A 25,213-nucleotide genomic window follows, 5' to 3' on the forward strand; every position below is an offset into this window, starting at 1 on the left:
CGCAGTTTAGGACTCTAAGGCCGGGCCTGCCCAGCACCCAATCACCGGGGAGGGAGGGGGCCCGCGGAGAACGCACAGCTACTTCCTGCAGCCTTTCCGGCGCAAAGGCCTCTGGATCTTGTAGGCAGGCGACTCTCCTCTCGGGCCTCTGTTTCCCAGCAGGCTCTGCGGGCTGGGAGGGGTAAGTGCTTCCGCTTGCAGGTAAGAACGTGTGGGTAAACAGGACTTGTATCCGTGGCAGCGGCTGAGGCCGGCGGGCGAGGCACAGGCTGCCGCTAACAGGGGAGAGAAGCTGCCTATCGGAATCAGCCCGGGCCGCAGCGCGCCGCCGCTACGAGGTTGGCAGGTAGGCAGTGACTGCGGGTCGGGTGACGCGGGCGGACGCGGGGCGAATGAATCTGACAGGCCGAAAGAAAACGTGGGGATTCGGCGCGATGTTTTGCGAGGCGGTGTCACACCCAGCTTGGGCCTGGAGCTTAACGCGTTGATGATGCTCGCAACCGTCTTGGGAGGAAACTGCGGTTCAGACGTTTTCGTAGTGTGGACAGCCAGCTCCATCACCCAGGTCTTCCTAACTGTATGCCCCATGCTCCTTCCCCGCGCCCCGCCGACCGCGCCTGTAGGGCGGGGAGTGGATCTGGGAGAGCCGGGGGGCGGAGAGTGTCGCCACTGTCCTCTTCTGGGAACTCCGTGCGGCTCCTGTGCCCGGTGTTCCTCAGATGCTCAGACACGCACGTGTGGTGGGAGTTGGGAGAGAATCTGATAGTTGGCTGTGAACCTTCACCCTACTCTCCTCCTCCCGTCCTTTCCATCTCATTCCACCCTGCCTTCGCAACATCCAGTTGGCGCTCAAGCCGCATCCATGGGAATCTTGCCAGACTCTTTCCTTCTCTCATCCCCAGACCCTTAACGTTCATTCAGTCCTTTACTAAATACTATTAACGCGACTTACGTAACATCGCAAAGTGGAACGCTTTGCTTTAGCTCCAAGCCTTGGTTACTGCAACAGCCTTTTCTGTTTCCACATTCATTCCACAAACATTTGCCGCGTTGCAGACACTCGGTATGTGCAGGCACCGTGCTAGATGCGAGGGTTACAGTGATGAACAAGGTAGTTGTAGCCCCCGCTTCTGTTCCCTCCAGTTCATTCTCCATCGCAGGTCCCAGTGATCATTCTGAAAGGCAGGTAGGACTGTGCCACTCTGCTGAGAATCTGCTGGCTGCCCGCTACCCTTATGAGAAAATCCAAGCTCATGACTACGGCTTTCAGAGCCCTCCGTGAACCAGCTCTGGCCTCCCCGTCTAGGCTTATCCTGCTCCACACTCCCTTGTTCACTGGGTTTTCACCACACTAGCCTTTCGGTTCTTGGAATGCATCAACTTTCTTTTATCCTCAAGATCTTCACCCAGTGCTTTTCCTGCTGCCTGGAATGCCTCTTCCCTACTTGGCAACTTTTGGATGGGCTTTAGGGCTTAGCTTAGGTGTTGTGTTTTCAGAAGATTTTGTTGGCCCCATACGATTTGTGTTCTCTTGCTGCAGCTTCATATGACAGACACCCTGTGCTTTTCTTCATACTGCTGTCACAGTTCGTGATTATTTGTTTATTCTCTGTCCAGAGGTCAGGAACTAAAGCATCTTCTCACTACTGTGTCTCCAGAGTAGGGACTCAGAAGATGTATCTGACTAAATGCCTCCTTTCAGGAATGGGAGCAGCCGTCGGAGCAGATCATTTGCTCCCTCAAGAAGCTTTCTAGAGCAGTCAGTCTGATTAATCACCTCGTAGGTGTTCAGTGCTCAGACTGTATGTGTAAATGTCACAGAACAAGCAGGAAGAGAGGACACATCTTTTTTTTTTTAACATTTATTTATTTTTAAGAGGGAAAGAGAGAGATCACAACAGGGGACAGAGAGAGAGAGGGAGACACGAATCTGAAACAGGTTCCAGGCTCTGAGCTGTCAGAACAGAATCCGACACAGGACTAAACCCATAAACCATGAGATCATGACCTGAGCCAAAGTCAGACACTTCACTGACTGAGCCACCCAGGCGCTCCGAGAAGACAGATATTTTTTATTTTTTATTTTATTACTATTATTTTTTTAATTTTTATTTTTGAGAGAGAGAGAGACACACACACAGAGTATGAACAGGGGAGGGGCAGAGAGAGAGGGAGACACAGAATCAGAAGCAGGCTCCAGGCTCTGAGCTGTCAGCACAGAGCCCGATGCAGGACTCAAACCCACGAACTGTGAGATCATGACCTGAGCAGAAGTCGGCCTCTTAACCGACTGAGCCACCCAGGCGCCCCGACAGATCTTTTTTAAAAAGCTGGATTAAAATTTTAAAATAAAAAATAAAAAGAAGTACTGGAAGAGACAACTATATAAAAAAATAAAAAGCTTGATTAAAAGGAAGCTTGGAATGATTAAAATGTTTCAAAAGGAAGATGCTGGTCTCTCTCCTGACAGGCGAAAGGCTCTGGGCCACAGTCATACACAGTCTATAGACACACATTAGTTGACCCACAGTGTTGGATGTGGTACTTCCTTTAAATTTTTGAATTCAATGCTTTCCTTTAAAAATCAGATTTCATGTATAAATCTGGATTTTGGCTGTCTTGAAAATCAGTCCTGGTAACTGTAGGATTTAATTCTCTTTTTAAAAAATTTGTAACGTTTTTATTTATTATTGAGAGACAGAGAGAGACAGAGCCTGAGCATGGGAAGGGCAGAGAGAAGGAGAGAGACAGAATCTGAAGGAGGCTTCAGGGTCTGAACTGTCAGCACAGAGCCCAATGTGGGGCTCGAACTCACAAACCATGAGATCATGACCTGAGCTGAAGATGTACGCTTAACCCACTGAGCCACCCAGGTGCCCCCTTTTAATTCTTTTTTTTAACCAATGCTCGTCCTATGGTATGCCTGCTCTGGAAAGTTACTCCCACAGTCACCACATTTGGAACAGAACTTCTCTAAGGAAGCCGGGAGGGAAGCAGCTGGGGGAGGTGGGAGCAGAGGAAAGGGCTGGCACAGGGCCAGGTGGTGGTAGCCTTCGGAACACCTGGGGTTTGGGAATTGGTATGGCAGCCAATGGCTAGGCCTAAGTAGTCTTCCTTCCCTTTGTAGACAGGGCATGTCCTTTTGTTTATTTTATTTAGCTGGGTTTAAAAAAATGTTTATTATTTATTGTGAGGGGGTGGGGTGGAGAGAGAATCCCAAGCAGTCTCCGCACTTTCAGCGCAGAGCCCAACTCGGAGCTCAATCATTTCCCAGAATTGAGGCATCCTTTGGCCCAGGAGCGTGAGGTGGCCTGGGTGGGGAAAGATACCCCTGGTGGTTCTCCCGCCTACAGATGGAGCCCCAAATTCCGCAGCCTGGCACACAGGCCTTCCAGATCTGGCGCCAGCCGACCTTTTCAGCTACATCCTCGGTCCTTTCATACTCTAGGCCTTTCTGTGACTTCAGGCTCCCATCTCTGCTGTTTTCTGTGATTGGAACACCTTTCCGCAGCCTCCTTACTTAGTATGTTCTTGCTGATACGTCATTCCTTTTTGTGTTTTCTGCTAGAAAGCGACTGAACCAACTATGGTCCTAGTTCAGGCAAGCGTACGGTCGCCTGTGGTGTACATCGTGGGTGACGGTCTTCTTCCGGGCTTACTTTTTAACTCTAATCTTTAACTCACGCGGATTTCCTCTTTTGCTTTTGGTGTGATTCCAGTAATGTATTTGAAAAGCTTTCTCATGTCCTTTTGGGTACACAATTGGGGATAAGTATGCTTTTGACTTCTCACACTCAGTTCCCCTGTTACTCCCTCACCCCAAGCTAACTGCTCTGTTCTCCGGCACTTGAGTGATATTTCTGTAAAAGCGCTTCACACGGTCTACTTTGCACTTTACGTGTCTGTCTTCCTCCAGCTGAACTATGTGCTCTTCCAGGGCGGGCACCATGCTCCACTCATCTCTGTACCCCCAGCATCTAGCCGTGTGGCCTGTAGTAGGCCCTCAAGAAATGTGTGTTGAATGAACGGTGCCTGTGACAAGCGGCTGGACTTTATTCTTTCCTGACCTTTGCTCCTATGACACACTTCCTCCCGGCTGCCACTCTCAGCCCTTCCGAGCAGAACTTCTCTTCTCTAGGGAAGCTGGAAGGGAAACAGGTGAGGCTCGGAGAGGCGGAGGCAGAGGGAAGGGGCGCCTTCGGAGGAGGAGGAACGTCTGGGTTTTTGCTCTTGGTGTCTGGGGGGTGTGGGGGGTGGGACGGGGCAGGAGTGGGGCTGGGCTGGGAGCAGGCATTTCCCTGGGGGGCTGGGAAGTGACGGGGATTCAGGCTGCTTTCTCCACAGCTATGGCCAAGGACATCCTGGGGGAAGCAGGGCTGCACTTTGATGAGCTGAACAAGCTGCGGGTACTGGACCCTGAGGTTACCCAGCAGACCACGGAGCTCAAGGAAGAGTGCAAGGACTTTGTGGACAGTGAGTGTCGTCTGGGGAGACCTGTGGCCACTCGGCTTTGAGCTGTTCCAACTGTGCCCCACCCCAGCTGCAGCTCTTATCAACTCCCATGTGCTAACCACCTCGTCCGCTCACGTGGTCCCACACAGAGCACCAATCAAAACAAATGGTGAAATGTAGAGAGGCTATCCCATCTTTGATCCTTTTGCTCTTGGACTTGGGGGTGGGAGAGAGTCACGTACTCGTGATTTGATTTCTTGGATGAAATCATTTTCTCAGTCACAGGGTTACCATCACTTGGAGGGAAAATTGACTAATTGGAGTCTTTAGAAGTAGCTCAGCAGACTCAGCGAAGTCATTTTTTAGCTAGATCCCCAGGACACCTTGTGTCCCAGCAGCCAAGCAAGCCCAAGGGCAGGGAGTACAGAGCACAGGTAGTTAAAGTGGGGATTTCTGGGCCTTCAGGGCGCTCCGTAGTCTGTAGAGAGCCTGACAGGTGAAAGGTAGCTTGGGCTCCTTCGCCGGTCTTTTTTTTTTTTTTTTTTTTTTTTTTTTATTTATTTTTAAGAGAGCCAGTGTGAACAGGGGAGGGTCAGAGAGAGAAGGAGTCACAGAATCTGAAGACAGGCTCTAGGCTCCGAGCTAGCTGTCAGCACAGAGCCCAACGCGGGACTCAAACCCACAAACTCTGAGATCATGACCTGAGCCAGAGTCGGAGCTTAACCGACTGAGCCACCTAGGCGCCCCTCCTTCACCAGTCTTCTTACTGCATGTCATCCTTCCTCCCTGGGTCCTAGTTCACTCTGTAGAACAAGATCCTACCACACCCAAGGACATTGAAAAAATGAATGGGAGATTAGGCGCTTAAATGCTTTGAGCTCTTTATTAGCTCTGGTCACAGTGGTCAAACCCCTGTCCCCACCACCACCAGGAACTGAAATCTAGGCCCGTATCTGTGGCCAGTCAAGAAGCTGTGTTCATGTTCTGAGTCAGTCCTTCCCTGGACACGCCCTTTGCGCTTCCCGTCATTCTGAGGGAGGCAGGACAGTCTGTGTGGAGGATGTGCCCATCAGGAGCCTCACAGACAGAGGTTAACTAACAGTCACTGGCTGGCTCAGTTGGGACTCAAGGTCCAGGTGTGTCCCGGTCCAGCTCCAAGCTCCCAGCCACCCTTCTCTGGGTTAGACCAAGGGCGGAAGACTTTGGGCCAGCACGCTCAAACTGGACACAGGTTAGAACGGGCCGCTAGGCCTGCTCTCTTGCCACAAGGGAACACTAAGTGAATGATAATGCAGAGAAAATAAAACATTTTATTTTCTGTTCTTTCCGTAAAAGAAATTGGCCAGTTTCAGAAAATAGTTGGTGGTTTAATTGAGCTCGTTGACCAACTTGCAAAAGAAGCGGAAAATGAGAAGATGAAGGTAAGAGGAGTCTGCCTTCTCAGTCTTGGCCTGGGATGCGCGGTTCACCGGCCTCTCCCCCTGCCCGCTTGACTTTTCCTTGGGGAGGGGAGTGTGGGATTCTTTTATTTCACTTAAACAGGATTTTAAGTGATAGTTCCCAGTCCAGTTAACCTCCTGTTGAGCTTTTATGCTCGTACACGTTGTCATTATTTCCTTTCGTTTTCACCTCACCAAGATGGGTGGTTTTATGCTTTTTTAAGTGAAGAAGGCAGACAGGGTGCGGGGTTGGGACCTGGCAAAGGACACAGGACTAAATGGTGCCCCAAATGGGCCACTGAGCCCCGTGTGCCAGAAGCCGGGATACTCGTAGACCTGCCCTGAGCTGTAGTGCAGGCCCTATCAGGTATTGGGGGACCGTGCGGCTAATTCCCCTTTCTCACTCCTGAGGCTCTGGGGCTCCACGGTCTTTCCCCGGCCGGGCACCGAGATAGCCCCCAGGCGGCCCTTCGGGGGCTGAGGAGTTAGCTGAAGATGCTTTGAATGAAACCTTGACCTTCTCTGGCAACACTGTTTCTCTAGGCCATTGGTGCTCGGAACTTGCTCAAATCTATAGCAAAGCAGAGAGAGGCCCAGCAGCAGCAATTGCAAGCACTAATCGCAGAAAAGAAAATGCAGCTTGAAAGGTAAGACATTATGATGTAAAGCAAAACTCTATACTCAGCTGCAATTCTTTTTCCTTCTTGAATGGCCACCTCTTGTCCTTATTCATCATTGTTCTCTCGGGACTAGCGTCTCCCTTGTTCTCTGAATAAAAAAAAAAAATCATGTTTAATGAGAAGGAAAAAGAAAACATCTTAATACAAAACCACCTCTGGTAGTTTGAGAGCATGAAAGCTCAGGGAGCTACTGTCCACAAAGCCGGCTAGTTCTCCTAAAGGGGAGCCCTGGAGGCTTCTCACGGGGGGCCCGGGGTTGGGCTTTGCCTCTTCCTCTCTCTTACCCTAACTTCTTCATTTTGAACTCACACCATTTCTTGAGATTGTTTAAATCACTTATGTTTTTCTCTAGAAGAGTTAAACCCATAGTTTATTTCACCATTTTTAGGGCTTCTCACAATTTTGTTTTTCAGGTATCGGGTTGAATATGAAGCTTTGTGTAAAGTAGAAGCAGAACAAAATGAATTTATTGACCAATTTATTTTTCAGAAATGAACTGAAAGTTTCATTTTATAGCAGGCGGGCAAAATCAAAACCCCATAAAGCCCCTCTCTGTACCATTCCAGTGACTTGACCAGTGACCCAAGTGTGCCCTGGGAGATGGTGTGGAAAAACACAGCATCTCTGAGGGCAGCAAGCAAGTCTGGGTGGGGGCGGGGCTCGCTACAGATGTCGGTGACCTGCCGGGGGGCCATGGTGGCCCAGGCATTCTTAGCCTGAACTGAGCAGTCTGTACATTCTGATCCTTTTTTTTTTTTTTAATTCACAAAACTTTCAAAGGAAGCAATAAATTATTGTTTTCAAATGGCCTCATCTGCCTCTTTTCCTGTTGCCTTTGAAGTGTACATCGAACACCTTGTCAGGGAACCCGGGACACTCTAGCCCCCAGGCCACGAAACAGACCAGGCAGGGGGCAGCAGCTGCCTTTATTCGGACCAGACACAGGCGTCAGAGGATCCTCCCATCAATCAGACCAATATGGCTCGTGAACAAAACAGATGAAAAGAGGAAGGACCAGTTGCCATGTTCCATGCATCCAGTCTTTTGTTGAGTTGGCCTCGAGTACGAATTTAGAGAAAGCTAAGAAACACCAGTGAAGAGATCCCGTACTGACACACGGACACGTCACACCCAGCTGCCCGTCCCCGTGGAGGACCGGCCGGGAATGACGAAACTGAGGGCGGGCGAAGTCATCCTGCAGGAAGCAGACTTCCAGATCGGATGTGAGACTCAGACCTCAGAGCGGGCCACCGTCAGGTGGTCTGTAAAAACCCGGTTTTTAGGGAGACTTGACAAAATATCTTTTCTGGGATGACCTGTTTAAGACGGAAACAAAACGCCTTCTAGTTCAACCCATTTCTGAAAGTCAGGCCAGAGCTACCCAAGGAGCAAAGCCAAGTTTAAACCTTCACAGAACCCGTTCCCCACACCAGAAGTGGAGGCAAAAAAACCAGGATATTGTTTTTAATGAATATTAAAGAGGCATCATTTCGAACTTTACAATGGCCTGAAACCTCCCGCTCTTCATGTTGCTAATGACAGGCTGTGGAGAGTCCTGAATCAAGGGTTTAGTCACCTGTCCATTGTGGGTCAAGTGACTCAGTGACGTGCCACGCAGGCCACGTGTCTCGGAAGTCTCTCCAGTGTCTGGTCTGGCTCGTGATGGACCCTGGGCACAGGGTGAGGTGTTGGGCACCATTTCCCTAGGACCCCCCCCCCCCATCCTCAGATGATGGGACTGAGAGTGGCAGAGTTCTCAAAAGGGGAGGGTTTGATGTGGCTCCTGCCAGCGTCTTGGTCCGGGGTGTTGCTGGTGTGTTTCAAATGCTACTGAAAAACATGGGGTCTGAGCAGTTTCCTGCATCCTGGGTCTACCAGGAAACTGCCCCACAGGCAGCTCCTGCCAGGCTGGCAGTTACTTCTCTCATTTTTTCTTTCTTTTCTCCTCATACTTGTAGTAGGGGCTCCGCAGCATGAAAAGCAGAAGCAGGAGAGGGATGAGAAAGTAGGGGGCATAGACAGATAGGAGGGCTAGTCGTTCGTGCAGAGTCTCAGGTCCTTGTCCTTTGAAACCACTGGCTTTGGAGAAATCCTCGAATAGCAACGTGGCGAGAATTGGCACTAACGTCGTCATGGTGTGGACGGAGTAGGTGATTGCAGGGGTGCGGATCCACCGGCAGCCTCCTGGGGTCGGGGGAAGAGAAGGAGGTGAGCGGCAGGTCTGCTCGCGATTCCAGGGCCCACCACGCTTGCTCCCTTTCCATGGAATCCACCTCCTTTCCCAGTGCAAACAAATGCGAAACTGGATGTCTTCTACTGTCGCCTAAGGCACAGAGCTGGGGCTCTAGCTCACCGACTGCCAAGGACCGAGGGTGGGGGCGTTGGAATTTAATTCAGAAAAACTCTTGGGGCGCCTGGGAGGCTCAGTCGGTGAAGTGTCCGACTTTGGCTCTGGTCATGATCTCGGGGTTCGAGAGATGGATCTGGAGGCTCCAGTGGGAAACTGGTTATCCAAGCTCAGTTACCATGTACCGGAGTACGGCCACTGTCTTTATAAAAGCATTAGGCTCACGGGAACACTAAGAGTAAATGAGAAGGTATGCCCTTCAGGGGTTAGCTTGGTGCTACCTAAATCAGCAAAGTAAAAGCCAGTGATAAAAGAAATTCTGCAGGGGTAAAAAAAAAAAAAAAAAAAAAAATTTAAAAAGACAATAAAAAGGAAAAAATTCAATCTTTCTTTTAAAAGATATTTTTATGTTTGTTTATTTTTGAGAGAGAGAGACAGAGTGTGAGTGGGGGAGGGGTACAGAGAGGGAGACACAGAATCCGAGGCAGCTCCAGGCTCTGAGCTGTCAGCACAGAGCCCGACATAGGGCTTGAACTCCTGAACCACGAGATCATGACCTGAGCCGAAGTCGGACGCTTAACCGACTGAGCCACCCAGGCGCCCCCAGAACAAGTTCAATCTTGAAGCAGCCTCAGGTGTAGGAGAGATTTCCAGGTGACTGAGGCAGTCAGTGGGCTCCGTTAACCACAGGCCTCTGCCTGAGCCACACGAATGTCCCCTTACAAGCTCTCTCTTGGCCATTCCCGCCCCGCAAGACGACCCTCACACGAACTACAAGGACCACTCTCCTCAGAGACACTCTCCCAAAAGACTTCCGGGATCGGATACCATAGCAAAAATGGGATTCCCACCCAACCCCCCTGCCCCACCACCAACCTTTGAAGAAGGCATAGGCTGCTATGGGAAAGAAAGGCAGCTGAAACACAAGCTCGCAAAACAGGAAGGACTTAAACCACACCGGGGCTTCTTGGAGCAGAGGGTCCTTGAACTCCTTGGTATACCACTTCAGCAGGTTTCTCAGCTGAGGAGAGAGTGAACAAGAGAGAGAGCACGATGACTCCATCACCTGGCAGCTCTGGCCCCCTGGGAGAGTCCCTCACGACCCAGCCCCACGGCAGCCTAGATGGCCCCTTCCTAAGGACTCCCTGGAATGTCACCTCCTCCAAGCTTTCCTCAGCTCTTCCAGCCCTCAGCTACCCTACTTGCGACTCCCTGGCCACACTAGCCCTGTCTGTCAGCTGCCGTGGGGAGCAACAGTACCTAGGAGCTTAGTAGGCGCTTTGTGAAATTAACACACGAGAGCAGCGAGGCTGCCAAGAGTATCGTTCTTCATAAATCAGGGACAGCCATGAAAACCATCCTAACACTTGACCTTGAACAGCAGCTGTACACCAAGCTCCCAGGGCCCAACTGCCTCAAACACAGAAATGAATTGCGTTTGTCTTTTTTGAGGGGGGGGGGGTGAAATGGAAGGGAGAGAAGTTTACCTGCTATAAAGATGCAATTTCAGACAACTGAATCCCTACATCTCAAGTTCCTCCTCCTCCTTAACTACTGTAGCTCTGCAGAGTTCTCTGTTAGATCCGTAAGATATTTATTTGTAGAACAAACTGCCCAAACCACAAACTATAGAGCACCCAGGCCATGTCAAGGCTCGAGGGTTAGCAGTCCTAGTGCTGGCTTGGGACCCACCCTCCTAATTACACTGTTCAATCAAAAGAGGCAGGTCCGGGGGCGCCTGGGTGGCTCAGTCCTCAGTCAGCTGAGTGACTGTCTCTTCATTTTCCACTCAGGTCACGATCCCAGAGTTGCGGGACTGAGCCTGAAGCCTGCTTAAGATTCTCTCTCTCCCTCTGCCCCTCTCCCCGACTCATACGCTCTCGTGCTCTTTTCTCTCTCTAAAAAAAATTTGTAGACCTATGGCTACCAGCAGAGGAAGGGAGCAGGAAGGCCTGAGGTTGCCCATTCTGTGCCTTTAAGGGCCCAAAGCATCTGTTATACTTGCCATCCTGGAGATGGCGTCGTCCTGACACACCCATCTCCAAAGCCAAATCTGTCCAGATAGTATGACAAATAAAGGGAACTTCTGATGTAAGGATTTAGCTTGCAATGGAAAAGCCATTTTTTTCCATTGCAATATTTCTCCTGTTAATTTTTAATCAAAAGATAAAGGCTCAGCATTGTGAAACACCGGCCTCACTGCAGAAACGAAGCTCTAAGCAAATATCCAGAAACAAACATTCTATTAGCACAGTCTTAATTTCAAAAAGGCTCTGGCTAGATCACCAATGTATTGACCGAGTGATATGGAATTTGTACTTGATTTGAAACTGAAATTCACAGCAATTCCCTTAAGCTTCCTTCTAGGCATCTTTCAGGATGGTCAAGTGGGAGAACTAAATCATGAAGGTTACGTCACTGCGCCTCATCCGTAAGACCTTGACCAAATGTTTTTTAACATCTTGTTTTGCTCTCTAGCTTTTCCTTAAAGAATATTGGAGGGAATGACCTGCTTTAAGGATTTACCGTAGAACTGAAAAGGCACTTTGGTTTGAATTTCATTTTCTATTCAATTTGTATACAGTCTCTCAGATCAAAAATTAAAAGCATCGAGGGGCTCCTGGGTGGCTCGGTGGGACAAGCATCCGACTTCGGCTCAGGTCATGATCTCATGATTCTTGAGTTCGAGCCCAGAGCCTAGAGCCTACTTTTGATTCTGTGTCTCTTTCTCTCTCTTTGCCCCTCTCCCACTCATACTCTGTGTCTCTCAAAAATAAATAAACATTAAAAAAAAGCCCCAAAACCTAAAAACCTTAAGATCATCGAGTCAGCCAGCTCGTGTAGTAATCAATTAGTATCCTAGCACCTGCCCACAGTCCCCTATGAGCCACACGATGCCACACCTGGACTAAGGGCAAGTGGAAGACAAACGGCAGGTCCCTGGCAGAGTGACGGACATTGTCTGGCCCTGAGTGCTGGCTCTGGGCAAAGCACTTAAGTCTCACCGAACTTGTTTGCCCATTATAGAACTTACTTCACGAATGGGAAGATAAACTGAGTTGATGTACGTGGTTCTTAGAACAAGGGCAGCACACAGTAAATGTGACAAGTACTTAACGGAACGTAATTAACACACCTGCGGAGAAATTCAAGTTTGATCCTATTAAGGTCTCAGCATGCAACTGGTCCTTAAGAACTACTCTTATTAGGTTAAGTCCCCCCAAAATGTTGACACCCGACTCACATTGGTCTCAACTTACCATTGTTATCCGGCCTATGCAAAGGGGTTTCTTTCTTTTTTTTTTTTTAAGTTATATGATTTTACATTTTTTAAGGCCACAATCCATGTTTTAAGGTTTATATCTTTGATGAAGTTTATTTGAAAGAGAGCACGTGGGCTCGTGAGTGGGAAGGGGGAGAAGGGGACGGGGAGAGAGAGAATGAGAATATGAATCCTAAGCAGCGTTTCTCTCTCGAAGGGCTTGAAATCATGAACCATGAGATCGTGACCTGAGCTGAAAGCAAGAGCCGGTTGCTTAACTGAGTCACCCACGCACCCCTGCACAAGGATTTCTAAGCCAGAAGTGCCACCGACCGGTCCTGTACTTCTCTACCTCAGAATGAGAGCACAGGCCGACTTCACACCCACACGCTCACTTTGGTCTTCCTTATTTTAACACAACCAATGACACCCAGCTGTAGATGATACTAAGCAATGCTTTGCCTGCGCTCTCCATGTTCCAATCCAAATGAAATTCTTATTGTTTCATAGTAAGAGTTTTCCTAAGCGTTGATTGGTTCAAACCAAGGAAGATGAGCCCAACCTTTATGTGGTCTCCACAAGCGTTTTATTTTATTTTATTTTTATTATTTTTTAATGTTTTATTTATTTTTGATACAGAGAGAGACAGAGCATGAGAGGGGGAGGGGCAGAGAGAGAAGGAGACACAGAACCGGAAGCAGGCTCCAGGCTCTGAGCTAGCTGTCAGCACAGAGCCTGACGCGGGGCTCGAACCCATGAACTCACGTGAGATCTGACCTGAGCCGAAGTCGGAAGCTTAACTGACTGAGCCACCCAGGTGCCCCTCTACAAGCATTTTAGTTCTAGGAGAAATCCCTCCTATTGACGGAAGACAGACACAACAGACGTTAAGATTTGGCATTATTTTCAAAGAGAATCTGAGAACAACTCAAGGCTTTTATTACGATCTTCCCCATAAGGAAGCAACCACACCATCAGTCTCTACTCCAAGGCAACAAGAGTGCAGAGAGACAAGAGCCCTTCCAAAATAGGACGTCTCTGTGTCGCTAACACCTGACACACATATACACAATTTCTGGCCAAGTCCTACTTGCAGTGGCCCTTGACCTTTTACAGTAAGTCGACATTAATAAAAACTGAGAAAACTTTCCCAAGTCAAATATGTAAGTTTACATGGGGTGTTTATGATGCTGGACACATTTTAGCTGTATTTGGGGGTGGTAAGCAAGGACTCATGGGAATGGCACATCCAGAAAAGATAAAGAATGCAGCAGCTGTTGAGTCTGGAAAACCTGGAGTAACACAGGTGCCCCGTATTAAAGGGATGCATCCCATCAAAGACTAACCAGGCAGCCTGCCTGAGTCCTGGTGGCCACACAGACTCCGAAAACCACAGATGAGGCTCCTTCAAGGCAATTAATGGCTGGGCTGGCGCGGAGCTGTGGCACCCTGCTGAGAGAGTGGGTGCCACCTTAACAACCGTCCCCAAAGCACCTGATCTCTGGAAGCTCTGAACTAAACCTAATAGGGCAAAAGAGACTTTGCAGATGGGATGAAGTTCAGGGTCTTGGTCCTGAGATGGGGAGGTCACGCGGACTACCTGGCTGGCTCTCGATGTAACCACAAGTGCCTGGGTAAAACTGGGGCGAAGGGAGACTGAATTCTAGAAGATGAGGCAGCCAAATGGTGACAGAAGCTGAGATGGGAGTGGTATGGCCACAAGCCAAGGCCACCACAGAACTGGAAGAGGCAAGGAACAGGCACTCCCCTAGGGTCCTTCCAAGAGCCCCCTAGGGCTGGGAGATTCACTTTCAACTTCTGACCTCCCAAACCTTAAGAGAACAAATGCTGTTTATGGCCATTATGTTTCTGGTAGTTTGTTACAGCAGCAACAGGAAACGCATACACCCTGTGTGTCCGAGCTCGTTTTACTCGGCAGAGCCCTGACTTGCTCAAGCCGCTGAAGCATTTCTTGAAAGAACCACATCTCCAAACTGCAGTCCAATGCTCTTGGACTTCCACACCCTCCCTGTCCTTCTCCCAAGGAAAGGTAGGTCAGAGGTCTTCCCAGTTATGCTTGGGATCTAGAAGCAAACAAGAGGACTGTGCAGTGGGAGTACATCATTGGGCAGGGTCAGACTCCTGGAAAAGCCCACGGGAACTACAGACGCTCCTCCCCGAAAACACGAGGCACACACAATTTTGCACACCCCATCAGGCGCTCAGGGACCTTAGGTTAGAACTCTGCTCTGCAGAGAAAAAGCACCTGAAGAGAAACAGGCAAAATCACATCTTTAGGTAAGACTTAGGTAAGTCAGTCTTGCCCACAGTTCTGCAGACAAGGTGGACAGACACAAACTTGAGGACAGGAGCTCCACGGAAGAAGGCTACAGGGTCCAGACAGGCAAAGACCAGGGAAAAGAAAACGGGGGCTCTGAAGAAATGAAAAGCATGAAAGCAAAGTTTGGGGGAAGAATGCTCATCAACAACCAGGAAATGGGGCTTTTCGCCTCTCTTTCTATTCAGGTGATCTGTCTTCCCTGAACCTAATTAAAAGGGCTGATGTGTGGTTAATTTACTTAGGAGCTTTTAAAGTTGCCAGAGCCTAAGACTGACGTAACACGATCCGCGAATGCCCTGTTAAGGGTCTAATGCTACTTGCGGCACTATTTCTTTGGAGTTAGACGTTATTTTAAAGCTCTTCCAAAGAACACACAAATCCAACATGCGATTGGGACACCGGTTCATCCAGGCTACGTCCCTCAAATACAAGTGACCAGAAGTGAGGTGTGAGAGCCTTAGACATACCCAGGGAAGAGCTGTCTTTAAAAGGACCAAGTGTCTGCCCCAAGCAGCTTGGGGCAACGGTCTGGGCCAACGAAACCCCAAGCAAGACGTCGAGATGAAGGGTAAGGAGAGGCACGGGAAGGGAAGGAGGGAATGGGGAGGTGGGGGCAGAACCCTGGCGTTCGGGCGAGAGCGGGGGAGGGAAGGTCTTGGGGACGCCGGAGAGCGACCGCAGCGCGCGGATGGGCCCCAAACTCAGCGACACCGCGGTCCAGACCGACAGTCGCCCTCACCTCCACTGGGTAGAGTTCGCGCGGCAACACCGCCTGCAGGTCCAAGAGCAGAGTGATGGGGACATGGGAGAGGAAGTAGAAGCCCAGTAGCCACTCCAGGCCGCGCCGGATGCTCAGAGCCCCCATTATCGATCCGTGAGGAACCAACGCCACGCAGGCCTTGAACGCCGACGTGGGAAGTGGTCCCGACCCGCGCAGGGTCCCAGAACTCCGCGCCCTGAACCGCCCCCCCGCCCCCGGAAGGGCTACGTCGACCACTCCCATTGGCTGGCTGCAAGGCCCCCGCGGGAGATGTGCTTGCCGCAGGGCACGCCCATTGGCTCGTACAAGTATAGCGTGTGGAGGAGGTGCCCCGCAGACCATTTCCATTGGCCGTTGGGGGCGCCGCGTGGAGCAGGGGCGGGGCTTCTCTCTGGCCGCGTCGGGCTTGCAGTGTGCAGACAGAGGCGGGAGTGCGGGACTGACGCCCGCCGGGTCTTGCCACCGACTGAATGGCGGGCTGTGGTCCCTTTCGCTCAGCACCCCACTGAGTCACTGCAGACGTGTGAGGCTTACTGAGCGGCCCCCGTGTGCTGGGCCACGGGCGCTGGTGGAAGTGCAGCTCCTAATGCAGCCGCGCTGCCGCACACCGGGGCCGGCCGCACAGCGCGTTGTGATACGTGCAGGGGTGCGGCATTCACGGGTCGTGGGACCACCCGAAAGGTCCCAGCCCCGCCGAACCTGAGGGGCTTGGAAGCCTTCCGAAGGTTGCCTAGGAGAGAGCCAGCTTCAACTACCCAAGAAGCACAGGGATATAGAAAGAGGATGGACCGGTTTGGGCTGGGACAGAGATTGGCTGTGATGAATGGGGAAGGATTTATTCATTCTGCAAAGATATATTTTTTAATTCATTTATTTATTTTGAGAGCGCGCGCGCGCGCACAAGTGGGGCAGAGAGAATCCAAAGCAGGATCCACACTGTCAGCGCAGAGCCTGATGCGGGGCTCCAACTCCCCCAGCTCACCAACCCTGAGATTGTGAGATTGTGACCCGAGCCAAAGTCCGCCATTAACTAAGTCACCCAGGCCCCTCCCCCCACCCCCGGTTCTGCAAATATTGATCTTTAGCTGTCTGCTAGGCCCAGCCATTCTCTGAGGAGTGGGACACAGAAGTGAGTCGAAGAGAAGGTTCTGTGTTGACCCTGGGCAATCTCTGCTGTATGAGTGGAGAAGTCGAGCGGACAGTTGGAGGAACCTGTCTGGAGATGCAGATTAGTGTGACATTAGCCTTTGATGGCAGTTGGTGTTGAAAGCAAAGGGCCTCTTTTAAGGGTCTTAAGGGCGCTCCATTCTCTGGGGTGGGTGAAGAGGGGAATGGGATACAGGTGCACAACAGGCGTGTGATGTCACAAACATGGTGGGGAGAAGGGGCAGCTGGGTCAGAGCAGCACCAAATGGCCCCTACAGCGTCCCTACGACCAACGACTGAACGTATGGGCTGGTGGAGTCGGAGACCAGATGACAGCAGGACCCGGAGTATAGATCATTGGATAGGAAGGAGAGGAGAGAGAGGGGACAGTGGCTTGAGGGAGATGTACTCCAGAGATGGCCTTTTTGTTTCTCAGATGAGAGACACTAGGACACTTTTTTCTTGTTTAGATGCTGTTTGAAGTTTCTGGGTTGGGGGGGGAATATTGTCCTTGCAGGAGGAAGGAAGGCTGGGAATGTGGCTCAAGGCGCCCCAGGAGCTGGAGAGAATGAAAGGGTTAATTCAGAGGAGCTCTGCCCCAGGATGGCCGGTTGGGACTAGAACATAGAGATCAGTGGCAGTGCAGAGGAAGGCCCATCTGAGGTGGGGGGTCGCGGATCTGGAGGCCCAGTCTCCGAGGCCATGTGCTGTGAGCAGGGAGGGGGGGTCTGCTCAGAAAAAAAAGGCTGTTGAGGGCGCCTGGGGGGTGGAGTTCAGGCTGTTGAGCGTCTGACTCTTGATTTCTGCTCAGGTCCTGATCCCAGAATCATGGCCTTGAGCCCTGCGTCAGGCTCAGTGCTGATCGTGGGGCTTAAGATTTCTCCTCTTTCTCTCAAAAAAAAAAAAAAAAAAAAGATTTTCTTTACTTTTACTGGTCTCCCCTTCTTGTGCATATTCTCTCTCATCCAGGGCTGGGGTTCAGAAAGACAGCGGTGAGGAGTGGCTCAGCCTTTGAAGCGACTGACTCTTGACCTCTGCTCAGGTCTCGATCTCATGGTTTGTGAGATCGAGCCTGCATTGGGGCTGTGTGCGGATAGCCCACAGAGCACACTTGGGATTCTCTCTCTCCTCACTTTCTGTGTCTCCTCCCCTCTCTCAAAATAAATAACTTCAAAAAGAGTTAAAAGCACACACACAAAAAAAAGAAACATAGGGTGATTTTGAGATGTAGGGTGAGAAGGTGATTGAAGAAGTGAAGCATGCATTCCAACCAGGGTAGGGAGGAAGCTGAGTGGGCAGAGGGTGTGGTCAAATGTGAACGTGAATGTGAGGCTGAGGAGGCAATGCTGGAGGCGGGAGTCACTGGATGAAGAGGCCAGAAGATTGGGAGACTTGACAGGGGGGCACGATGTCGGAATTCCTGGTGTGTGGAAGGGTTCTGTGCAGGGGAAGGTGTTTGGAGATGGAGTTAAGGGACGGAGAGCCCGAGGTGTTGGAGGGATGGGCGGCAAAGACCACCTGGGATGGTGGAGAGAAGGCTGGGGAGCCTGTTGCCAAGGGGGAGGAAGGGGAGTTTCCCAGGGGAAGGTGGGCATTGGCCGAAGCATGGCTCAAGCTCAGAGAGTGGAGGTCATGGTCTTGGGGAGGAGGGAGGCTGGTGTGTTGGGGGTGGTGGTGGGGAGAACAGCCTCCACAGGGAGGGCTGTGGGGAAGCCGAGACCTTGAAGGGCTGGGAGCCACGTGTCTGTTCCGGCAGGAGGTGAAGCCAGAGGGCCTGGAGGGGTCTGGGCTCTGGACAGGAGCGGGCTGTTTACTAGGGAGGACAGAGCCGGATGGAAGAGAGCCTAGCAGGGGGCTGGGGGGCGGGAGGCGAAGCTTCCTTCTGGGGCAGCCAAAGGCTGTCAGAACACAAAGTCCTGCGGCCTAGAGCCTGTTGTGTAGGGAGAGCACTCCATGCACAGCTTACTCCCGAGGGACCTGGCCAGGTGTGCTCTGCCCCACCTCCCGTGGTGGCTTCCAGGACAAGGCGGGAGGGGGGAGAGTGTGTGGGCACCCCCCTCCCCCAGCTGGGATTTCCCTGGGACCGTGGTAAGTGCGCAGCTGCTGATGTGAGTGCTCCTCAGAAAAGCCCTCCCCAGCCAGGTTTGTTATCTGTAGATAAAGACTTTCAAGGCCAAGCACTTTCCCTGCAAGGCTCTCTGTCCAAAAAAAAAAAAAAAAAAAAAAATCAAAAAAACAAACAACGAACAACACAGCTCTAAACTTGAGGTCAGAGAAGTGGGAGGAGGCAGATGGCCCTGGGGAGGAGGGGGCACATGGCCGGTCTGTCAGCAGATTCCCTCACCCCCAGCAAGGGCTAAGTCAAAGAATGACTTCAGGGGCGCCTGAGGGGCTCAGTCAGTTAAGCTTCCGACTTCAGCTCAGGGCATGATCTCGTGGTTTGTGGGTTCGAGCCTCTGGGCTCTGTGCTGACAGCTTGGAGGCCTGGAGCCTGCTCTGGATTCTGTGTCTCCCTCCCCCTCTCTCTTCCCCTCTCCCACTCATGCTCTGTCTCTCTGTGCCTCTCAAAAATAAGTGTTAAAAAAACTTTTTAAAATGACTTTTTAAAAAGGGGGGTCTTGAGCTGTCACCCTGTTTTTCTGAGTGAGAAGGGGCAGTGTTCAGCACCTTCTGAAAATTACTCGTGTTGAGATGAGACAAACACCAGGAGCCCAGCGGCGGCTGCGTGGTAGGGGAAGTGGAGTCCTCGCCTCCGACCTCGGCGGCGCTGGGGGAAGGCCCCGCCCCTTTCCTTTCTTTCCTTTCGGTGGCAGCACCTGTGGAGTCCTTGCCTCTCTGCTCTCAGTTCACTTTCCCGGCTACTTAAAATGCACCCACACATCTCACGGCCCTCCCACCTCCCCCACACCTGCTATTGGAAGGCGCAAAGACCTCCACCCCTGCGGGCCTCTATTTGGTGTCACTGGTGCCGGCCCTGAGCCTCTCTGTACCACTCTCCGTGACAGGTTTGTTCCTTTCGCTCTGAGCGGCGCTGATCTGAGTGCGTGTCTCTGCCCTCTTGCTAGACTGTGGGTCCTGGAAGTAAACACGGTGCCGCTCGTGCCTTCGTTTTACTAAGACAAAGCTGGCATCCTTGTTGAGCGAACTAAATAGGAAAGAATCCTCTGCCACGTGGAGCTTGTCACTTGCTAATGGAAAAGGATGAGCCCTGGAAAGCCACTGTGGCTGTCGAATCAGCAGATGGCTTCACACCTTGAAACCAAAAGGTTCTATGTTCATTAGCAAAAGCTAAGATTCTGGGGCGGCGGGGTGGCTCAGTCGGGTAAGCGTCCGGCTCTTGGTTTCGGCTCATGTCATGATCTCATGATTTGGGAGTTTGAACCCCACGTTGGGGTCTGCGCTGACAGTGTGGGGTCTGCGCTGACAGTGTGGAACCTGCTTGGGATTCTGCCTTTTTTCTCTCTGTCTCTTCCTGCCCCTCCCCTGCTCACACACTGTCTCTGTCTCTCTCATAACAAATAAACTTAAAAAACAACAACAACTAAGATTCTATTGGTGCCAGAGGTGTAGCAAGGAGGCTGTGGAAGTGGGGGGAGATTCAGAGTGATCTGTCTTGAGAGCTGTAGGTTTCACGGGGGCAGAGGGCCGCTGGCCAGCTGTTTTGAGTGATTACCTCCTTCTCATGTCCCAGAACCTGTGAACATGGGAGGAGGAGCAGAGCAGGTGGAGGCTAAATCACAAAGACTTTGTTTAAGATTTGGATATGTTGTTGTTCATAGATCTTTTTGCACTGATTTTGATTTATTATATTTAATTTTTTAATGTTTACTTTGGAGAGAGAGAGGCAGAGCAGAGCGCAAGCAGGGGAGGGGCAGAGAGAGAGGGAGACACAGAATCCAAAGCAGGGGGCTTGTACCCACAAACTGAGATCATGACCTGAGCTGAAGTCAGGTGTTTACCCAACTCAGCCACCCAGGTGCCTCTCAGCAAAAAATTTTAAAAGTACATATATTTGTATATTTAAGTATACATGTATATACATATTTGCGGATAGACTAATAAAGCAAATGTGGCAAATGTAATATAGGTGAAGGGTATTTGGGTTTTCTTCTTCTTCTTTTTAATGTTCGTTTACTTATTTTGAAAGAGAGAGTGTGAGTGGTGGTGGGGAGGAGCAGAGAGAGGGAGAAAGAGAGAATCCCAAGCAGGCTCCACACTGTCAGCGTAGAGCCTGACATGGGGCTCGATCCCATGAACCATGAGATCATGACCTGAGCTGAAATCAAGAGTCAGATGCTTAACTGACTGAGCCACCCAGGTGCCCCTATTTGGGTTTTCATCATACAGTTGACCCATGAACAATGAGGGGTTAGGGGTGCTGACACCCCCCAGGCAGTAAAAAATCTGTATAATTTTGACTCCCCCAAATTTGATAGGCTGCTGTTGACTGAAAGCTGTATCTATAACATAGTCAATTAACAAGTATTTTATATGTTCTATGTATCATATACTGTATTCTTACAGAAGAACTAGAGAAAAGAGAATGTTCAGAAAAATTATAAGAGAAAATACATTAATATTATGGTTGTGATAAATCCATGATAAGTAGACCTACATGGCACAAACCAATAGTGTTCAATAGTCAACGGTACTATTTCTTTCTGCTTTTTAGTAGGTTTGACATCTTTCAAAAGATAAATTCTTTTTAAAAAAATTGTTTTATGTTTATTTTTGAGAGATCGAGACAGAGCATGAACATGGAGGGGCAGAGAGAGAGGGAGGCACAGAATCTGAAGACAGGCTCCAGGATCTGAGCTGTCAGCACAGAGCCTGACGCGGGGCTCGAACCCATGAACTGTGAGATCATGACCTGAGCTGAAGTCGGACACTCAACCACCTGAGCCACCCAGGCGCCCACAAAAGACAAAGTTTTTGGCAGGACAGAGATAGCCAAGCCTAACTGCCCCCCAAAATGAAACAACAACGACAAAAACAAAACAAAAGATTTCCTTATTAAATGGCATCAGCAATAAAAAACCCCCCACAAAACCCACATAACTGGAAATGTCTTATTATTCCGTTTTGCCCCCCTGGGGGGGTAGGAAAACTTTATGTAGAGTTTTTGGATTACAGTGTTTTTCCAGAGGATGTTAAACTTTATTATAAAATCCTAAGGGGAATACATTAAAAAATTCTTAGAACTAATTAGTGAGTTCAGCCAGGCTATGGAATAAATATCAACATACTAAATTCAGAAGTGCCTTGGGTGGCTCAGTCAGTTAAGCAGCCAACTTCGGCTCAGGTCATGATCTCAAAGTTTGTGAGTTCCAGCCCTGTGTCGGGCTCTGTGCTGACAGCTCAGAGCCTGGAGCCTGCTTTGGATCCTGTGTCTCCTTCTCTTTCTGCCCCTCCTCTGCTCGTGCTCTCTCAAAAATAAATAAATATTTAAAAATATATATACAAAAATCAATTGTACTTTTTAATTCTTTTTTTTAAGTAAAAAATATGTGTGTGTTTGAGGAAGAGGGAGACAGTGTGAGCGCAGGACAGGCAGAGAGAGAGACACACACACAGAATCACAAGCAGGTTCCAGGCTCTGAGCTGCTAACACAGAGTCCGATGTGGGGCTTAACTCATGGACCATGAGATCATGACCTGAGCCGAAGTTGCATGCTTAACTGACTGAGCCACCCAGGCACCTCCCCCTCCCCTCCCGCCTTTTTCTTTCTGAGAGAGAGAGAGAGAGAGAGAGAGAGAGAGAGAGAGAGAGAATATATTCCATGCAGGTTCTATGCTAGGCCTGCGACCCTGGGATCATAGCCTGAGCTGAAATCAAGAGTTGGACACTCAAATGACTGAGGCACCCAGGTGCCCCTCAGTCGTATTTAAAAAATTTTTTTAAATGTTTTATTTATCTTTGATACAGAGAGAGACAGAGCATGAGAGGGGGAGGGGCAGAGAGAGAAGGAGACACAGAACTGGAAGCAGGCTCCAGGCCCTGAGCTAGCTGTCAGCACAGAGCCAGACGTGGGGCTCGAACCCACGAACGTGAGATCTGACCTGAGCTGAAGCCGGAGGCTTAACCCACTGAGCCACCCAGGCGCCCTTATTTTTATATATTAGCAATGAACAATCTGAAAATGAAGTTAAGAAAATTCCATCAAAAATAACTACTTGGAAATACATTTAACGAAGTACAAGAGTTGTATGCTGAAAACTATGAAACCTTGAAAGAACTGAAAGAAGAGTAAATAAATGGAGAGACATTTCATGTTCATGGACGGAAGATTTAATACTGTTTACATGGCAAATGCCCCAAACTGATCTACAGATTCATGCAATCCTTATCAAAATCTCAGCTGGTCTCTACAGAATTAATAAGCTGATTCTAAAATTCATATGGAAATGCAAGGGACTCAGAAGAGCCAAAACAGTGTTGCAAAAGAATAAAGTCGGAGGACTTAACACTTTCTGATTTCAAAACTTACCGCAAAGCTACAATAATCAATCCCAGTGATTGCTATAAAGGCAGACATATAGATCAATGCAATTGAAATGAGAGTTCGGAAATGAGCCCCTAAATTTACAATTAATTTATTTTATATCCTTCAAATGATTTTATCACCTTGAAAAGAGACAAAAAAATAAGCGCTGTAACGATGAAACATCTATTTCGGGGACAGACAGCTGTGCGTACGTCTATTTTTACTTGTGGTAAAATAGACACAAAATTGACCACTTTAAACATGTTAAGCGCAGGGGCGCCGGGGGCTCAGTCGGATAAGCAGCCGGCTTCGGCTCAGGTCGTGATCGCAGTTCATGGATTCGAGCCCGAGTCGTGCTGTGCTGACGGCTCAGAGCCCTGAGGCTGCCTCGGATTCTGTGTCTCCCCCTCTTCTCTGACCCTCCCCTGCTCACACTGTCTCTCTTTGTCTTTCAAAAAGTGAATAAAAAAACACATAAACATGTTAAGTGTACAGTCCAGGGGCATTAAGTACATTCATACTGTTGCGCAGCCATCACCAGGATCCGTCTCCAGAACTGTCTCATCATTTCGAACTGAGTTTCCCTACGTTAATGCTCCCTTCCCCGCTCAAGCCCGCCCCCACCTGGTACCCAGTATACTTACCTTCTAGGAGTTTGGTCTAGGTACCTCGTGTAAATAGAATCATACAATGTTTTCTTTTGTTTTCGGCTTCTTTCACGTCGCATGATGTGTTCAAGGCTCATCTATGTAGCATATGTCAGCATTTCCTTCCTTTTAAAGTCTGAATAATCCATAGTGTATACATACACACCAAATTAAAAACAATTTTAATGTTCATTTATTTTTGGGAGAGAGAGAGCATGAGCAGGGGAGAGGCAGAGAGAAAGGGGGCGGGACACAGAATCCGAAGCAGGCTCCAGACTCCGAGGTGTCAGCACAGAGTCCAATGTGGGGCTTGAACTCATGAACGGTGAGATCATGACCTGAGCCGAAGTCGGATGCTTACTGAGCCACCCAGGCGCCTCTACACCCACATTTTGTTCATTCACTCATCCTTGGATGAGTTTCCACCTTTTGGCTATTGTGAATCAATGCTACGAACATTGGTGTTCAAATATCTGTTTAAGGCCCTGGCTTCTGTTCTTTTACGTATATACCCAGAGTCGGATGGCTGGATCAAAGAATAAGTCTAATTTTAGGAACCGCCACAATTTCCCATAGCGACTGCACCATTCTCCATTCCCATCAGCAACGCACAAGGATTCCAACTTCCACACTCTTGCCAACGTTTGCACAATATTTTTTGATAATTTTTTAATCTTATGCTTTAAATATATTTTTGTCAGAATTTGATAGCTCCTGATTCCAGCTAATTCTAATTATGGAAAACATGACGACCATATGAACCGATTGGAAAGCCCTTATTGGCAAACTAGGCAGTCAAAATAGATTTAGTTTCTCTTAGAAAAAGCCTGGCTTCATTTTATACATGTTTCCATAAAAAACAACCTGCTCGCCTCGGAATTTTAAGACAGAGCTGTGGTATGAATTTGTTGCCTGAATGAAGTAAAATCCTGCCAGTCTCAATATTTCTTACTAATGCTCTCTTTGCTTTGCTTTCAAGAGGTTATCTGTCTCTCCAGATTGATGTGTTATCTGAGAGCAGTGAGATGAAAGAGGTGAGGGCTTTATAAACAAAAACAGTTTCCTGTTGTTCCTTTTACTTAGCAACCAGGATTATTACACACAGGGCCACCGCGCACGGTGTGGGAAGTAGGTCTCTGGTGGAGCAGCATGGGGATTGTGACGGGGGAGGTGGAGGACATCCTGGGGAATGAGGGTGGCAGAAACCTCCTGACGTCGACTCCCTTAAAAATCTATGTGCCCGTGGGCCTCCGGGAGACTTCATTTCTCTCCGCAGGTGTGTGTATCACAGCTTAGCGAATCCCGGCCTTTATTCCCCTCCCAACTAGGCACTTCCTGCTCTGTGCCGTCTGGGCTTGCGTAGTTTCCCTACACGTTCACCAATTTCTTGGTTCACGATTCTTGCCCTGGAGGTTGGCTTGTTCCTCTTGAGGGACATCCTTTGGAAGTGCCTTTGCTGATGCTAATGACCTATTCAGAGTAAACTGAATCTGCATATTACGAATAGTTGGTAATTCTAGGGTAACATTTCTTCTCAAAACTTTGACTCAATTGTTTGTCGTCTTCTCAGTTTGATTGTTGCTGTTGGGAAGTTTTCAATGCTATTCTTTTTAGGCCATGTTTTCTTACATTTAAGGCCACTTTGTCATGCTGC

At 49.5% G+C, this 25,213-nt stretch overlaps 2 protein-coding genes across 6 annotated transcripts; one reads left to right on the forward strand and one right to left on the reverse strand.

The window, feature by feature from the left end:
- Window positions 1–165: 165 nt before the first annotated feature.
- On the forward strand, window positions 166–8,071 carry IFT20 (intraflagellar transport 20). 5 transcript variants are annotated; one of them, XM_029927815.1, is made up of 6 exons: window positions 166–346; window positions 3,917–4,158; window positions 4,345–4,473; window positions 5,788–5,873; window positions 6,435–6,538; window positions 6,985–8,071. In XM_029927815.1, the coding sequence occupies exons 3-6, from the start codon at window positions 4,347–4,349 to the stop codon at window positions 7,064–7,066; spliced, it is 399 nt and encodes a 132-aa protein (XP_029783675.1). In that variant the 5' UTR covers window positions 166–346; window positions 3,917–4,158; window positions 4,345–4,346; the 3' UTR covers window positions 7,067–8,071. The 5 variants fall into 5 exon arrangements, with proteins under 5 accessions (XP_029783675.1, XP_029783677.1, XP_029783679.1 ...); XM_029927817.1 differs by having other exon boundaries at window positions 3,938–4,158; XM_029927820.1 differs by having other exon boundaries at window positions 206–346; window positions 4,110–4,158.
- Window positions 7,033–15,487, reverse strand: TMEM97 (transmembrane protein 97). Its single transcript, XM_029927814.1, has 3 exons — window positions 15,261–15,487; window positions 9,795–9,939; window positions 7,033–8,755 (listed from the first exon to the last, which is right to left on the reverse strand). Exons 1-3 carry the CDS (start codon window positions 15,384–15,386, stop codon window positions 8,496–8,498), a joined length of 531 nt encoding a protein of 176 aa, XP_029783674.1. The 5' UTR covers window positions 15,387–15,487; the 3' UTR covers window positions 7,033–8,495.
- Between the last annotated feature and the right edge of the window lie 9,726 nt (window positions 15,488–25,213).

Source organism: Suricata suricatta, chromosome 17 (assembly GCF_006229205.1).
Source record: "Suricata suricatta isolate VVHF042 chromosome 17, meerkat_22Aug2017_6uvM2_HiC, whole genome shotgun sequence".
Lineage (NCBI taxonomy): Eukaryota > Metazoa > Chordata > Mammalia > Carnivora > Herpestidae > Suricata > Suricata suricatta.